Source organism: Perognathus longimembris, chromosome 19 (genome assembly GCF_023159225.1).
Source record: "Perognathus longimembris pacificus isolate PPM17 chromosome 19, ASM2315922v1, whole genome shotgun sequence".
Lineage (NCBI taxonomy): Eukaryota > Metazoa > Chordata > Mammalia > Rodentia > Heteromyidae > Perognathus > Perognathus longimembris.
This window is the reverse complement of record NC_063179.1, coordinates 42,868,453-42,886,297: the sequence shown is the minus strand read 5'-3', so window position 1 is coordinate 42,886,297 and position 17,845 is coordinate 42,868,453. Positions and strand designations below refer to the sequence as shown.

The 17,845-nt window shown below is 36.9% G+C and overlaps 1 protein-coding gene across 1 annotated transcript in view; it reads left to right on the top strand.

The window, feature by feature from the left end:
- Fcho2 (FCH and mu domain containing endocytic adaptor 2) overlaps positions 1 to 17,845 on the top strand; it is a 99,711-nt gene that overhangs the window by 23,994 nt on the left and 57,872 nt on the right. Inside the window, 5 exon segments of the mRNA XM_048368534.1 lie at positions 3,867 to 4,008; positions 4,106 to 4,258; positions 9,620 to 9,724; positions 13,057 to 13,155; positions 14,481 to 14,577. Of these exon segments, the coding sequence (XP_048224491.1) occupies positions 3,867 to 4,008; positions 4,106 to 4,258; positions 9,620 to 9,724; positions 13,057 to 13,155; positions 14,481 to 14,577 (596 nt within the window).

The following is a 17,845-nucleotide window of genomic DNA, read 5'->3' as shown; positions in this document are numbered from 1 at the left end:
GGTAGAAGTTTATGGGACCAGTGATTTATATTATTGTAAAGGTTATTTGTTAAAATGTCAGCAGGCATGGCTATACTAAGTACTTAAAATGTCTGTCTTTTATAAATATATTTTTTATTATCTTTAAGTAGTTTAAGGGATTGCAATTCAGCATGTCATTTATGAGTACAGTGCATCTTAAATGTCAGCCTTGTATGAATATATTCTGACTTAATGGAAATAATCATTGAAGTTGCTGAATCAGTTAATGCAAAGATACTGAAACTTACTTTTCTATCCAGCCATTCATTAGTTTAAGTTTGAGATTATAAATGCTCTGGTACATGTAGTTTTAGTTTTCTATCAGTTAATTTACATTCTATTGTAGTTTAACAATGATCCTTACCTTGCCAGGTGTGTGGTGTATTCCTGTCACCCCAGCACTCAGAAGGGTGAATGAGGAAGATTGTGAGTTTGAGGACATGCTGGCCTTAAGAGTAGAATTTTTTCTCAAAAACAAAATTAGATGACAAAAACAAAACTCAATTAAGATATTGAAATAATTAAACATTATTTAAAATGATTCCTATTTAATTGACTCATTAAATCCTTTAAACAATTTGTATTGAAGAAATGTGCTCCTTAAAAAGTTGAAAATTATTAAGACTCTTTAAAATGAACTCATAGCAATAAGAACTATGGAAAGAATGGTTCTATAGTCAAAACCTATAAAACTCTGGAAGGAATTGATCTTGTTTAATTATATTCAAGTTGAGGAAAGGACTGGGGTCATGGCTCATGTTTGCATCTACCTTGCAAACATGAAGCCCTGAGTTCAAAACCCCACCCAGTACTGCCAAAAAAAAGAAGAAAGTTGGGGGAAGCTTCTGTCTTATTCAAGATGTTGAAGTAATTAGTCTAATAAGATTTTTGGCAGTGATCTTCTGTGAGCTTGTCAATTTCATGAAAAAAATTTAAGTCATTTTATGAAGATGGTCAGTACAAATTAACCGATTTTCATCTGTGTGATTACTATTACTTTTTTCTTTTTCCAGTCCTGGGACTTGAACTCAGGACCTGAACACTCACTGTCCCTGGCTTCTTTTTGCTCAAGGCTAGCACTCTGCCACTTGAGCCACAACCGATTTTCAAATGATTCTGTGATTTGCAGAATGTCTGAGAACACCTATTTTATGTAAATATTCTGTAGTATGTTTAGTTTAAACAAAAGTTGTTTGACTTTGGGGCTGGGTCAAGGGGAGTTGAAATCTCAGTGCATTCCCAGTGTAGCGTCCCTGTCTTTTATGTATGTGGCGACAACCACACAACCGAACAGTCCTTGTGCAATGCTAGTGGGAAGGCTGGGAACTCCACCTTGAAGAATGGAGACTGATCGTTGAGAAATACTTCTATTTTTTTCCTTTCCATTTGTATTCCTTTTTACAGCTTCATCCCTACCCTTTTCTCACTTTTTGGCACTCCTAGTTCTAGAGGCTCTAGTATGATAAATATCCAAAACCTAATTTCTTCTTTTCTCGTCACACTTAGAAGGGTCAGAAAAAGTTAACTGGAATGACAAAAGTGTGGCGGCAGCTTTAACTAATTGGCCTTGGTTTTATTATCGAAAATTCTACCCTATTTTAGGAATATGGTGGATGGAGCATTTATTGACATCAACTTTGTTTCTTGACAACGATACTGCCTTTAGAATGTGTATTTTGTGTGTAATGTGTATTTCCATTAATAATAGATTGTTTATTACTTTTTTTTTTTTTTTTGGCCAGTCCTGGGACTTGGACTCAGGGCCTAAGCACCGTGCGTCCCTGGCTTCTTCCTGCTCAAGGCTAGCACTCTGCCACTTGAGCCACAGCGCCACTTCTGGCCATTTTCTGTATATGGGGTGCTGAGGAATCGAACCCAGGACCTCATGTATACGAGGCAAGCACTCTTGCCACTAGGCCATATTCCCAGCCCCTGTTTATTACTTTTTTGTAGTATCTTTTTTTAAAATTTTTATTTTGGCCAGTCCTGGGCCTTAAACTCAGGGCCTGAGCACTGTCCCTGGCTTCTTTTTGCTCAAGGCTAGCACTCTGCCAACTTGAGCCACAGCGCCACTTCTGGCCTTTTCTGTCTATGTGGTGCTGAAGAATAGAACCTGGGGCTTCGTGTATATGAGGCAAGCACTCTTGCCACTAGGCCATATTCCCAGCCCCTGTAGTATCACTTCTTAAGATTGTAATGATTCTAAATATTTACATTGTTTACTGTTGCATATTTTAGCATTAAATTGAATTTTGTCTTTTCATGTTCAGTTGCATTTAAACAGACTTTGAATTTCGCATTATCTTTCATAGTGTTTTTTTTTTTTTTGGCCAGTCCTGGGCCTTGGACTCAGGGCCTGAGCACTGTCCCTGGCTTCTTTTTGCTCAAGGCCACTTGAGCCACAGCGCCACTTCTGGCCGTTTTCTGTATATGTGGTGCTGGGGAATCGAACCCAGAGCCTCATGTATACGAGGCAAGCTTTCTTGCCACTAGGCCATATCCCCAGCCCCTATTTTACCAATTCTTTAATGTACTTAAGACTGCTTAAGGTTGTAAATCCTTTTGAGGAAAAAAATGGTAGGAAAGATTCTCACATCCCGTACACTGTAGAAAAAAGGCAGTTAATGTATTATTGAGGTACAGAGGTAGTGCCAGAACATTTCAGAAAACTGCTGTTAAATAATTCTTAAGTAAATGTTAAGGATTTAAAGTATCACATACAAAAAATTGCTATTTGAATGTTAAATTCAGACAAACTGTTGTTATTATTTGTGGTTCTGGGGATGGAACCCAGGGCTTCCCATATGGTAGACAAAGCCTTCTTAACATTGAACTCTGTCCCTGTAAGCTTATAGAATGTCCCCCCCCCCCCCCAATAAGGTCTGCCCTTGGCAATGCGACTCTGCCCCTGGTGGAGCACCTCCCACCTTAGTTGTTATAAAGACCCCCCCCCCCCCGCCCCCGAGAGAGAGAGTTCAGGTGCCATTTTCCTTTCCTTTGTGGGAATTTGGCCTTGCCGGTCCTGCTGGCAATAAACCCTTTTGCTCTAAGTGACTTTGCCTATGGTCTGTGGTTCTTCTGGGACATTTTCCTTTCAGTCCCTAGGCTCATAGAAACTTCAGTTTTGATGAAATGTCTTGTGTAGATACTTCATAGTTTTAAATTGAAGTTTTGGTGATCAAGTTAATTTTATTTTATTTTATTTTATTTATTTATTTATTTATTTTATTTATTTATTTTTTTTGGCCAGTCCTGGGGCTTGGACTCAGGGCCTGAGCACTGTCCCTGGCTTCTTCTTGCTCAAGGCTAGCACTCTGCCACTTGAGCCACAGCGCCACTTCTGGCCATTTTCTGTATATGTGGTGCTGGGGAATCGAACCCAGGGCCTCATGTATACCAGGCAAGCACTCTTGCCACTAGGCCATATCCCCAGCCCATCAAGTTAATTTTAATAAGTGATAAAAAGTCTTCTAATTGAACTCTGAATAACCAAATCAATATAGAAAACAATTATAATGAGAAGGACCAGTGACCTGTGACATAAAATTGACCCATATTTGTGTACTTGTGGTAGGAATAATTAACCAAGGATGAAAAAAATAAAAATATCAAGATCAGTTTGTCAGTCTTTCCATTATTTTAATTTGGTCTTCAAGTTTTAGTGGCTCCATCTTAGAACCTTAAACTTTTCTTTTTGTTGGTCATGGAGCTTGAACTCAGGGCCCTTTCCCTGAGCTCTTTTGCTCCAGACTAGTCTAGTGCTCAACCACTTTGAGCCACAGTGCCACTTGCAAGTTTTTGTTCTTCTTTTAGTAAGTTATTCCCATGTTGTTCCTTTCCCTTAGAACATTTGCTCCAGTGTGGGATGTATTCAAAACATCTACAGAGAAATTAGCAAATTGCCACTTGGATCTTGTTAGAAAATTACAAGAATTAATAAAAGAAGTTCAGAAGTATGGAGAAGAACAAGTAAAATCTCACAAAAAGGTATTGTGTTTTTTTTCTTACAAAAATATTGATTAGTCAGATATTAAGTGCTTTATCATTTACTCATTTTTTTGTTGAATCTTTTCATGTCAAACAGACAAAAGAAGAAGTTGCAGGAACTCTAGAAGCTGTTCAAACCATTCAGAGCATAACTCAGGCCCTTCAGAAATCCAAGGAAATTTACAATGCCAAGTGTGTAGAACAAGAGCGTCTGAAAAAGGAAGGAGCTACACAGAGAGAAATAGAAAAGGTAATTGTAATAGAAATAGTATATGCCACAGTAGACTCCCTTGGAATACCTTTTAAACAGTCAACAGGCAGTTTAACAAAATGAATATCAAGAACCTAAAACTAATTGGAAAGAGGGGTTACTGGGAGAGGGTGGGCGAATGAAAAAGGGATTGGGGCACAAATGCAATCAGAATACTCAATATACATACATGATAAAGGAAGTAGGAAATGCGAAATGAGTCTGGGGACAGGGGCCAATGGGATGAATGAGAATGGTGGAAGGGATGACATAAAGGGACATAATAACGCTCTCTTTTTAAAAATTCTATTTGTATTATTTCTAGTTGTACAAAGGGGTTATCATTCAGCAAATTTGTTTATACATACAATTCATCTTGACCAATCACCCTTTCATCATTCTCCCCTTTCTGGTCCCAACTCATCCCTATTCTATCTCTTAAATTCCTTTATGATGTGATGAGTAATGTTGTGAAATAATTACTTTGTTGGTATTCTAGAAATACAGGTCTTCTATAAGGAGTAATTTCCTTCTAGGCAGTCATTCTTTATTTATTTATTTATTTTTGACCAGTCCTGGGCCTTGGACTCAGGGCCTGAGCACTGTCCCTGGCTTCTTTTTGCTCAAGGCTAGCACTCTGCCACTTGAGCCACAGCGCCACTTCTGGCCATTTTCTATATATGTGGTGCTGGGGAATCGAACCCAAGGCCTCATGTATACGAGGCAAGCTCTCTCGCCACTAGGCCATATCCCCAGCCCCATTCTTTATTTTTATGACATCATAAATTCTTTGTCAGTAAAAAACCATCACTGAACTGTCCAAAAACAGCTTGTTTGTTTACTTGGAAAATAATCCAAGAAGAGTTAAAGAAAAATATTATTTAACTTTTACAGTTCATGAATATAATAAAAATTAATTTAAGATTATAGTTTAGCTGTAAGCTTATTAGAATAGTTACACCTTCTTAAATAACTTCTTCAAGTATTTTTCTGATTTACTATTAGATTATGATATAATAATTTATATTTAATAGCAAGCCAGAATTTTAGTTCCAAGCCTATCACTATGCTAGATTCTGTGAATGTTACAAAAGATTAAATACATGCTATCCCCTTCTGTCTGTAAGCAGCTTTTTTTTTTTTTTTTTTTTTTTTGCCAGTCTTGGGCCTTGGACTCAGGGCCTGAGCACTGTCCCTGGCTTCTTCCCGCTCAAGGCTAGCACTCTGCCACTTGAGCCACAGCGCCGCTTCTGGCCGTTTTCTGTATATGTGGTGCTGGGGAATCGAACCTAGGGTCTCATGTATCCGAGGCAGGCACTCTTGCCACTAGGCTATATCCCCAGCCCCTGTAAGCAGCTTTGCTTGAAGAGCTGAGATATATGATTAAATAGTTATAAGAAGTTAGCATATACTCAGATGGCTGAGATCTGAGGATCTCCATTTGAAGCCATCTGGGGCAGGAAAGTCTGTGAGACTCCTATCTCCAATTAACCACTATGAAACTCTTACCTCCAGTTAACCACCAAAAAGTCAGAAGTGGAGCTGTGGCTCAAGTAACAGAGTGCTAGCCTTGAATGAAAGGCTAAGGGCCAGGAACCAGGTCCTGGGTTCTACTCTCATTACCAGCGCGCGCGCGCACGCACGCACGCACGCACGGTCCTTACTTTCTTACGACTTTCTCAAGGATTGCTTAGTTACAGTAGAGAATAGCATTTAAAATATCTCTCAAGTGCAATTCATTAGCGATGTAATTAGCAAATAGAGCACATTTGATAAATACAAGTACATTTTATGACAGGTCTCTAAAGCAATTCTTTAAAGAGTACTAACAATGTCAAATGTCCAGGCAATTTTTTAAGATGCCAGGGTGCATAAGGTCTAATTGTCTATGTTGCTATACTGTGACTCTGCGTGAGTGCCTTTGAACAGTGTTACTCTACCTGTGCTTTTTGTATTGCTGCACAATAATTTATATGTAACAATATGAAGAAAACTCTTCCATTTAAAAATATGCATGAAGCATTCCCCCTCCCCCAAATCTGGTTTTCCTTTCAGAAAGCTAAAGAGAAATGTACTACCTCTAGTTGTTCATTAGGCAAATTTCAGTGTTTTCTCTGTTAGTTTTAATTACAGGCTGGGATTCCCAACTGTTGACTCTTCCTCTAGTGCCTTTTGCTGTAGATAAGGTCAAGGTCCAAGTTCTCTGGCATTGGACTAGATCTCAAATCTTAAGTTGTCTTTGTATCTGTGCTTAATTTTGCTCTAAATCTTAAACATCTCGAAAAATAAAGTCTATTAAAATTAAAAATAAAAGAAGTTAGCATAAGAAGTTAAAAAATTGCTTGTGTGGTAAGTTGAGAAGTGCAAGTATCCTGTCATGTATAGTACCTGTGAAAAGAAAGATTGTGGCTAGAAATGTGGCTCAGCGGTGGTAGAGCATTGGATTAGTGTGCTCCAGGTTCTGTGTTTGATCCCCAGCATTGAAAAAAAGAAAAAGAAAAGAAAGACTATAAGAAAGATGAAGAATTTACCTTTAACATTATGGACATAGTCATAGTTTTGTCGTAATAGGTGACATAAGTTACTAAGCCATACTTTAATAAGCAGTAGGGGAAAAAGGTAGAGTTTAGGATAACGAGCAAGTAAAGAAGGGTTTGCCAGTGAGATTACATAATTTTGTTAGCCTCTGTTATTAAAAATCACCCTATAGGCTGTAGGATGACTTTTAAGTTTTAGAAAGGATTTATTTTAGTATAGGATGAAGTAGGGAAAAATGGAGAAGAAAGAAAATAATTTCCTACTCTCCATCCAGGAAATGGGAATTAAACTCTTGATTACATGATATCAAATCCTTGTAATACAAACTGAAAATTTAGGTTGTTGAAAGATGAAACTGAAGGTTTCTGAATAAATATGGTTATGTGGTTTTCTGAGATGGTACTTAGGAAACTAGCCATTTCATGTCATTCTTACACTTGCACAGGATTGTAGAGGCAGTAAAGTAACAGTATAAAATAATAGCAACTAGCTAGAGAGTAGGAAAAGAAATAAAAACAATTTACAAGAGGGCTTGGAATGTGGCTTAGTGGTAGACAGCTTGCCTAGCATGCATTAAGCCCTGGGTTCAATTCCATAGTGACACATAAACAGAAAAAGCCAGAAGTGACACTGTGGCTCAAGTTAAAGAATGCTAGCCTTGACCACAGAGAGGCTTAGGGACAGCTCAGGCCCTGAGTTCAGGCTCTGGGACTAGCAAAAAAAAAAAAAAATTGCAATTTGGGTCATTTTCTCTAGGGATATGCAGCTGTACAAGTCGATAACTCAGGCATTCATATAATAGTATATTTTAATAATATGTGTTTTTGATGGGTAAGAAATGATAAAACAATAGATACCATTTATTTTGTGAATTGAACTATATATCTGATCCTATCCTAAGCATTTTTACATTTCATACTACTACTGATTTAAAAAAAATCTTACATTCTTGTTTTAGGAGAGAAATTTGCAAAGCTCAGACAGTTAAGGTAGTAAAGAGTAGAGCCAGGGTTTAAACTGGTTTCTTCTGGCTCCGAACAGCAACTTTATTATGCATTCATTGTGCTTCATTCTTCTACAATTAGATGGTACAGTTGCAGTCCATATTTTTTACTTAAGAAAGCAGGAAGGCATGTAACATGTACACTTAATATAATATATACAGCTTAGCTTTTACAAAGTACAAATTGGCTTGGTTAGGGAAAAAGACTATATGTGTCTATGGCCAATCTTAAATTTCATGGAAAATCAAATTTCTGCTACCAGCTATTGTTGTTAGACTCCTGATCACAGTAGAGATAAGTATTGGTACTGATTGGTTCTACACAGATGTTCTCATTTCGAAAGCTTTATGTGGCTCTTAGCAAGACTTTTTTCCCCCTCCCCTTTTAATCTAGTGTTATAAGGTATTATGACTTCTACGTTCTAATTCTCATTAAGCTCTCTAGCCTGTCATGCTGTTTCTCCTTTATCATAGACATCTGTAACCTTCTGAAAAACATAGAGATATTTATATTAGGAATTCCTACAATTTGTCTTTGATGTTCTACTAACTTATCTATTCCAATTCTCCCTCCACATTTTCTATATCCAAATTCATCATCTTTTTGAATAGGAAAGTTTCTTGATAGCCATGTATCTGCCCCAACCCACAAGCTACACATAATCTCCTTTCCCCTCAGTGTATCTTCTTCAAAATTTGTCTTGATTTCTGTGGGGTTGTCTTAATATTCCGTTTTGGTCATGTTTGTTTATTTATTATTGTTATTATTAAGGAGTTGTACAAAGAGGTTACAATTCCTTAAGTCAGGTAATGAGTACAGTGCCTCTTGGACAATATCACTCCTTCCTTTGCTTTCCTCTATTTTCCTCCTTCTTTTCCTGCCCACAAGTTGTGTAATTCATTTTTTACATGGTATATATTGAATACAATGACTGCATTTGTTTACCTTTTTTCCCTCCATTCCTTTGCCTCCCTTTGCCCCCCTAAAAAGACAGGAGCAACAACAACAAAACAATACTACCACCAACAAAAACTATGTTTCCATTTCCTGGAATTCTTTTGGTAATTCTTTTTGATGTTCAGGTGGTTGTGTTCCTTAAAAGTCCTTGAGGAAAAGATCCCTTATATAATTTACTTTGATTTTCTTCACTTTCTCATATTTAGTATATTACTAAGATTTTACTAAGTAATAAAACTAGAACTGTGATATTGTACTAGCAGTTCTTTTTAAGGATAGAAATTTTGAAAATATAGGAAAAAATAAAAAAAATCATTGATTTAATTGAACATAATAGAAAATGAGAACAATCAGGGGAAACCAGTAATAATTTTTTAGCTTGGTTTATAGACTTTAATAAAAACATTAAATGGAGGGTGTGTATGTGTGTTGTCATCAGGGAAGAAGAAGAAGAAGGATGCAGGTACAGAAAGAATGTCAAGTGCTTTCTGATGGTATTGTCAGTTTTTCTTGTAGTTAGGAAGTTTCTTTCCAGTAATGTGTTGACATATTCTTAGTAACTTTGAACCACTATCATGTGGTTATATGTTATATAGTGTTATTACTCTAAGCTATAAAGTAAGCATATTTAAAAATTTCAAAGCACATTTGATCAGATAGAAAGGAGAGTCAGTATTTAATTTCTGAGTTATTATTTGACCATAACAAAACCAAAGTGACTAAGACAAGCTTTACCAGGCTATTAAAATTGGTTGTGTGTCATACTGAACTCTTTAAAATGTGCTTTAATTTGTTATTTAAAACTATATTAGGAAAGAAAAGAGGTTAATGTGCAGTTTAAAATGTTTTTATCTTGTTACAGGCAGCTGTTAAAACTAAGAAAGCTACAGATACCTATAAACTGTATGTGGAGAAATATGCATTAGCAAAAGCTGATTTTGAACAGAAAATGACAGAAACAGTTCAGGTTGGTATTTTTAAGGCTTTTAATTGAAAGTATCACATTTGTATTTGTGTATAGTCATTAATACTATCTTTATATGTCACATAATTTAATTTTAGAGATGTTTAGATACATAGACTAAATGTTCTAACATTGCGGTATTTTAAGGTCTTGTATCTTGTTTGTCAGATTGAGGACCCAGATGTACGGTAGCATCCTAAGGACATATTCAGGTGGAAGAGGCTATTTAAAGATAATTGAGCTGGGTACTCAGGCTCACACCTGTAATCCTATCTATTCAGGAGGCTGAGATCTGAGGATTGTAGTTTGAAGTTAGCCTGAGGAAGAAAGTTTGAGACTCTTATCCTTAATGAACACCAAAAAGCTAAAAGGGGAGCTGTGGCTCAAGTGGTAGAGTACTAGCCTTCAAAAAAAAAATAGGTAAATTGAGGTAAATGAGGGCACTGGTAGATAATAAAGATGCTGGTGACAGGCTGCATGTGCATTTTAAGATACTTTTGCTTAAGAAGTAAACTAGAGTGGCTCAGTGCTGAGGGTATGGCAGTAGACAAAACCATTTTTTAAAAAAAAGCCCCATTTTCACAGAACTTACATTTTAGTGGGGGAAAATGAAAATAATGAAATCTTTCTTCCAACCAACCCATTGAGAAAAAATCTTTATCAGTTATATATTTGACAAGGGCCTAGTATCCAAAATGTATAAGGAGCCCAAGAAATTAAACTACCTTGAAATAATTAAATAATAAATGAGCAAAGGAGCTATGTAGAGATTTCTCAGAAGAAGTAAGAATGGCCAATAAACACAGAAATTGCTCATCATCCTTGGCAATAAAGGGAATGCAAATCAAAACAATATTGAGATTCCATATTATTTCTGTGATTGGCCAGTGTTGAGAATTTGGACAATAACAAATATTGTCAAGGTATGGGTCAAAAGGAGCCTTATTATACTGTTGGTGGAAATATAAACCACATTAACCACTCTGGAAGACAGTTTGGAGATTCCTCAAAAAACTAAATATAGAACTACCTTGTGATCCAGCCATACCACTCTTGGGCATCTACCTAGAGCATTACAAGTCTGGATACGGTAAAGACACTTGCACATCCATGTGCATTGCTGCACTATTCACAATAGCCAAGTTAGGGAAACAGCGCAGGTGCGCTAATGTGGACAAGTGGATCAACAAAGTGTGGTCAAATACACAATGGACTTTTACTTGTCTTTTAAAATAGTACTGTATCATTTGCAGGGAAATGGATGGACCTAGAACAACAAGTCATGCTAAGTGAAGGAAGCCAGACTCAGAGAGAGAAATGGCACATTTTCTCTTGTGTGGAAACTAGATCTAACGTACAACTATGCATGATAACATAAGATAGGGCTCAATGCATTTTACACACAAACTTAACTACAGGAGGATATACTTAAGGGTAGGAATAAGAAAACATAACTCCTCTGAACAACTAAAGTTGAAGCGTATTTTGGGAGGTAGGCAAAGAGGGCACAGGAGAGGAGAGAGGAAGGGTGAGCAAATATAGTCATTATATTCAGTGTACATTATATTAAAAAATGAACTATGCATCTTGAGGGTAGGGACAGGAGGAAGTTATGGGGGAGAATGAAGGAAAGGGTGACACTGACCAAGAAGCATTGAACTCACAACCTGAGTCATGGAATTGTAAGCTTTCTGAACATCTACTTAATAACAGTAATAATAATTTAAAAAAGAAGTCTGTCTTCCATAAAATTAGCTAATTTATATTCAATTTGATATTCCTTAGAACCTAATTAAAGGCCTGGTTTAAAGTGCTTTTCATAAAGTCAATTCCACTCTTATTTTTTCTTGTTTTACTTTTTCTTTCTCTCTCTCTCTCTCTCTCTCTCTTTTTTTTTTTTCCTTTTCTGGTACTGGGGCTGTCACTTGAGCTACAGCTGTACTTCTGGCTTTTTGGTGATGATTTTAGATAAGAGTCTTACAAACTTTTCTGCATGGGCTGGCTTTGAAATGAGATTCTCAGGTCTCAACCTCCTGAGTATTTAAATTACAGGTGTGAGTTACCAATGTCTTGCTGATTAAGATACTGGGCATTTTTTTCCCCACACAGTCAGTGACTTATAGTATCAGGGATTAGCTTGTTTCTGTGCTTTGTGTTTGTAGTGGGTTAAAACTCTTGTACTGAGGCTAGTGGTTGGAACTTCTTTCTGGAACATATTTAGTCATTATGTTTGAGAGGCTAGAAACATAGTGAAGGAGCTAGTGAGCTCCTTTACCCTTTTTTTCTTTTAATGGTCATTTCTTTCTTTCTTTCTTTCTTTTTTTTTTTTGGCCAGTCCTGGGGCTTGGACTCAGGGCCTGAGCACTGTCCCTGGCTTCTTTTGCTCAAGGCTAGCACTCTGCCTCTTGAGCCACAGCGCCCCTTCTGGCCGTTTGTATATGTGTGGTGCTGGGGAATCAAACCCAGGGCTTCATGTATACAAGGCAAGCACTCTTGCCACTAGGCCATATTCCCAGCCCCTTTATTGTCGTTTCTCAGTAAAATTTCAGTTCTCTGAGAACAGCAGTTGATGAGCACGGGAGGATTTGTGTGTTTTATGTTGATCAGATGCCAACCCCACCTTTGATGAAGTGTGGAGAGTACACAGGTTTTCTCACAAACTTCCCTGATGACAGTCTACCTCTTTTGGAGAATACATTAAGCATATCAAGGATTGTAAGGACATTTTAAGAGTGTTTAGATTATGAAGGCTTCAGAGGTAACATCTAGTTTTTTCTCTGCTATCATATACAGTTTTTCAGTTTTAGAAACTTTTCCTTGGCTTTTGTAACTATTCTCTTTTGGGGCTCCAGTTTTTTTTTTTTTTGGCCAGTCCTGGGCCTTGGACTCAGGGCCTGAGCACTGTCCCTGGCTTCTTCCCACTCAAGGCTAGCACTCTGCCACTTGAGCCACAGCGCCGCTTCTGGCCGTTTTCTGTATATGTGGTGCTGGGGAATCGAACCTAGGGCCTTGGGTATACCGAGGCAGGCACTCTTGCCACTAGGCTATATCCCCAGCCCCTGGGGCTCCAGTTTTTAAATCATGTTTATAGAGTTTAACTTGAATTATTTTTAAGCTCTAAAAAAGTTTAAATCTGCAAAGTACTATAGCAAAAAGTTAACTTCTAGTGTATCACCTAAATTGTCTAGAGGGATTGTTAAATGCTATATAATCTAACTTGCTTAAGTTGGTTATCTAAATTGAAATGATTTCTAAAACCTTTTGATTCCAGAATGTGTATTTGTATTTGAATCTATATTTTTATATGTAACTAGAAATTATGTTTTGCTCTCCAGAAATTTCAAGATATTGAAGAAACTCACCTCATTCACATAAAGGAAATTATAGGATCCTTATTGAATGCTATAAAGGAAATTCATTTGCAAATAGGTCAGGTAAGTACATTATTTTACTTTATGTTCATTTGATTTATGAAGTTTTTTCTTTATAGCATTTCATAAATCTTTATCACTTTATAAAACTCACAGATACACTGAATTATTGCTGGTAAAGAATATGTATTTGCATGTATTTTTAATTGTTTTCCCATTATACATGTAATTCAAATTATTTAAAAAATAATTATAGCTAAGTGTTATAGTATTTAATTACTGTGTGACAATACAGTTAGTATATAGTTAAGTAACTGGTTATATTTATTTGTTTTTACCAGTCCTGGGGCTTGAACTCAGGGCCTGGGCTCTGTCCTGAGCTTTTGCTCAAGGCTAGCACTCTACCACTTGAGTCACAGCTCCACTTCTGGCTTCTTCTGTGTATGTGGTACTGAAGAATGGAACCTAGGGTTTCATGCATACTAGACAAGCGCTCTACCACTAAGCCACCTTCCCAGTCCCATAACTGGTTATTTTAAATAACTGGTTATAGTTTTTAAAAACAAACTACAGTTCTGTTTACACTATTCAAAAGTTAATAATTTTTAAATATTTCTGATTGCAAGTTCACTGTGTTTAGCATTGGTGGGGTTCATGTCTATAATACTAGCTACTCACAAAGCTGAGATCTGAGAATTGTTTGAAGCGAATTTGGGCAGACAGATCAAAGCGACTCTTTATCTCTAATTAACCAGCAAAAAATGGAACTGGAGGTATGGCTCAAATGGTAGAACACCAGCCTGAGTAAAAAAGCCAAGCCAGACAGCAAGGCTCCAAGGTCAATCCCTGATGTTAGCACCAAAAAAAAAAGTTTTATTTTTAGTTAGAGCAACTTCAGTAAAATAGATAACTTGAACTTAGAAATGTTTTGAAAACATAGAGGAAGTTTAATTATAATATAGGTTACATTTTAAACTATGTAGTAGAGAAGAATGAAGTCTATTTTTTTTTTACTATTAAAATGGCAAACTATATATCATTGTCTTTTTTTGTTATTTTTTGCCATTTCATTATTTATTTATTTTTTGGGCAGTACTGGGGTTTGAATTCAGTCCCAAGTGCTGGTTAGACAAGTGCTCTATTACTTCAGCCATGACTCAGCTCTTACCACATTGGTTTTATTAAAAGTTTTGATTAGCATAAGAATTGAGAATGACTTCTAAGGGCGTTGATAGTTTAAAGAATAAAAGTAAGCACTGTTTGATCCCCATATAATCTGTCAACCTTGCAAATTAGGTAAATAAAGGTTTTCAAACTGTTGGTTGGATCAAAAAAGTAAGAATTTTGGTGGAAAAAGAGAAAAAATTGTCTTTATTTTGTTTGAATAGGTTCATGAAGAATTTATAAATAATATGGCTAATACAACCGTTGAAAGTTTGATACAAAAATTTGCTGAATCAAAAGGCACTGGGAAGGAAAGACCTGGTAAGATTACTAAGCACAAGAGAAGCATTTTCAGATTTGTAAATCTCATAACAAATGTAACAAATGTTTGCCCCCCCTCTCCCTTTTGAGGTGGAGTCTTACTGTGTATGTAGCCCAGATTGGCCTCCAGATTATGATCTTTGTACCTCAGTCTTCCAGTTGTAGGATTATAGTTGTGCTGCATATCTGAATAATAAGTGTCCTTAAAATCATCTGTACCATGGGTGATTTTTAACTTTACATCCTATATCTGAACCGAATCATACTTTTAACTGAAATAGAACCAGATCTAAAATAGGACATACCAAAAAATCAGTGTAGAATCTCAGTTATTATTTTCTTTGGCTCTAATGGATATATTCTATTGAGATTTTTGTTGTAGCATTTAGCAGTTAATAATTTAGTAGTATTTAAAATAGTTTTTAGAGCTGGGTGCCCGTGGCTTATGCTTGTAGTCCTAGTTACTCAGGAGGCTGAGATCTGAGGATCACAGTTGGAGGACAGCATGAGTGACAAAGTCCATTGCAGACTCTAACTAGGGAAAGCTGTAAGTGGAGATAGGACTCAAGTGGTAGAGTGTCATGCTTGAGCCAAAAAGCCCAGTGAGAGCTTGAGCCCCCAGGCCTCAGTACAAGTCTCAGTTGCTCTTGCCTGCACATATGCACACCCCTCCCCACCTTTACTAACTGTTTCATAGTTTGTTAGATTTTTTTTAAAGGAAATTATCTACAGAAAGCCATTTTAGAGAAAGATTGGGAGAGAATGTTAAGCCCTTTAAGCACTGAGATCAACACAGACTCTTTCTTAGGATTTAATTTCTTCCTTTTCCTATGCCCATACACATTGAACAAACATTTTTATCAAGGGTCAGGAGTATACTGGACGTTATTGTAATCATTGGGATCATACCAGTGAGAGAATGAAAATAGGAATCTTTCTGTTTTTATTAGTATGTGATTATTGGAACCCCAAATTCTACTTTTAATACATTTGTTATGATATAGCAAATATAGTAGAATATTTTCCCCTAATGCTTAGCATACTCAGTCTTATCGATTTTTTGAATTTGCTTATTAGTTTCTGTAAGGTACTTATTTCACTCCACAAGTAAATATAACGGTCCAGTTATGGAGTTAAAATGTAGTATGGAATCCAGGAAAATAGAGGTGTTTGTGGAGATATCTGGCATCCATTTTTCTTTAGTATAGTTCACAGAACTAAGGCTTGAGTCAGCTAAAGTTCTTCTTTACAAATGTCATTACTTTTCAAATCTTAGGGTTTGAATTGTGTTAGTACTTCTCCCCTCAGGATGTCTACCCATGCCTTCTCTACCTGCATGATGAATTTCTTTCCTATCCTGGCACAGTAGATGTTTCTTCTACAGCCGTATTTATATGTTATAGCAATTCATCTTTTGACTATACAGTTATGAACTATTACTGTCTACTTGTAATCTTTAAATTTTTTATTATAGACAGGATGAAACTTACACTTCAAATTTGGACTTAAAGCCTTTAAGTGCTGAGGTTGATCAAGCTTTACTTTTTATCGCTATGCATTGTTCTTAACCTGGGACTTTGGCCAACCTGAAAACTGTACTGTTTTCTCTCTATACTCCATATTTCTCTCCATATACTCCATAGCATATTTTTCCTAATGTCCTTACTTCAAAAATTTCCTTGCTTTAAATCCTTCTAAGCATGTGCACAATATACACTTAAAGAGCCAGTTATATATTACTTTCTTTATCAGAAGTGCCATGGAACTTTATTCCTTTTTTTCACATCATTGCTGTGTGCCCGAAATTTTTACTTTTTTGTGGCACTGTTTTGAAGTTGGCGGCATGCTTGCTAGGCTGGCATTCTCCTACTTGAGTCACTCTCCCAACACCTTCCTGCCCTAATTATTTTTGAAAGAGGGTCTTGCTTTTTGCCCAGACTGCCCTGGGCCACAATTGCCTTATTTATGCTTCCTCCTTTAGCTGGAATGATAGGCATGTGCCACTATGACCAGCTTTATCTTTTGAGATAGGGGTCTCATGAACTCTTTTTTTTGCCTGGCTTACCCTGGTGCCAAAATCCTCTCCATCTTAGCTTTGTATGTAGCTAGATAGACAGGCATTGCTCAGCTATTAGCTGATATGGTCTTTTTTTTTTTTTTTTGCCAGTCCTGGGCCTTGGACTCAGGGCCTGAGCACTGTCCCTGGCTTCTTTTTGCTCAAGGCTAGCACTCTGCCACTTGAGTCACAGTACCACTTCTGGCCATTTTCTGTATATGTGGTGCTGGGGAATCGAACCCAGGGCTTCAAGTATACGAGGCAAGCACTCTTACCATTAGGCCATATCCCCAACCCAGCTGATATGGTCTTGTGTGTGGTCTGAGGTATGGTCTTTTTGCCAAGACTGGCCTCAAATTTCATTTACTGGGGCTGGGAATATGGCCTAGTGGCAAGAATGCTTGCCTCGTATATATGAAGCCCTGGGTTCGATTCCCCAGCACCACATATATAAATATGGCCAAAAGTGGCACTGTGGCTCAAGTGGCAGAGTGCTAGCCTTGAGCAAAAAGAAGCCAGGGACAGTGCTCAGGCCCTGAGTCCAAGGCCCAGGACTGGCCAAAAAAAAAAAAAAAAAAAAAAATTCATTTACTTTCCAAGTAGGTAGGCGTATAGGCATGAGCCACCAGACCCTGAGCTAAATTTTACATTTGTGAAAAAATGCAATATGTAATTAGCCCCTTTTTTCTATTTAATATTTTTGTTGAATGATGAACAAATAAGCATATAATGTTAAGATTAGAGCATAAGGAGATTGAAATGAATGATGTTGCTGTTAGAAAGGTCATCTGAACACTAAATATTTATGGTAAATCTTTAGTGAACACTTAGCTCCATGTTATGAACCATGATAATCGCTTTGCAGGCACACTGTTTACTAACTCTTGAAGTTCTTTGATTCTATTTTTATAGATGTGGAAATACTGAGAAGTTAAATGATTTACCTAATCCAATGTGTAGCAGAACTGGACTTCATTTCTGGGAATTTTGATCCCAAGACCAATACTTTGGAAAAATTAGAATAGAACTAATGAGAGATAAAGATAATGATGATGATGAGGTGTTTAAGAATATTATGACAGTCCAGAACTCTTACGAAGACATTAACTAATAAATGAAGGCATGGGGGGAGGGGGGAACAAGTGGAATTTGCATAGAGTCTAGAAGAGTTGATAGACTGAAAGCAAAGATGTATTTGCCAGTTAAAAATAA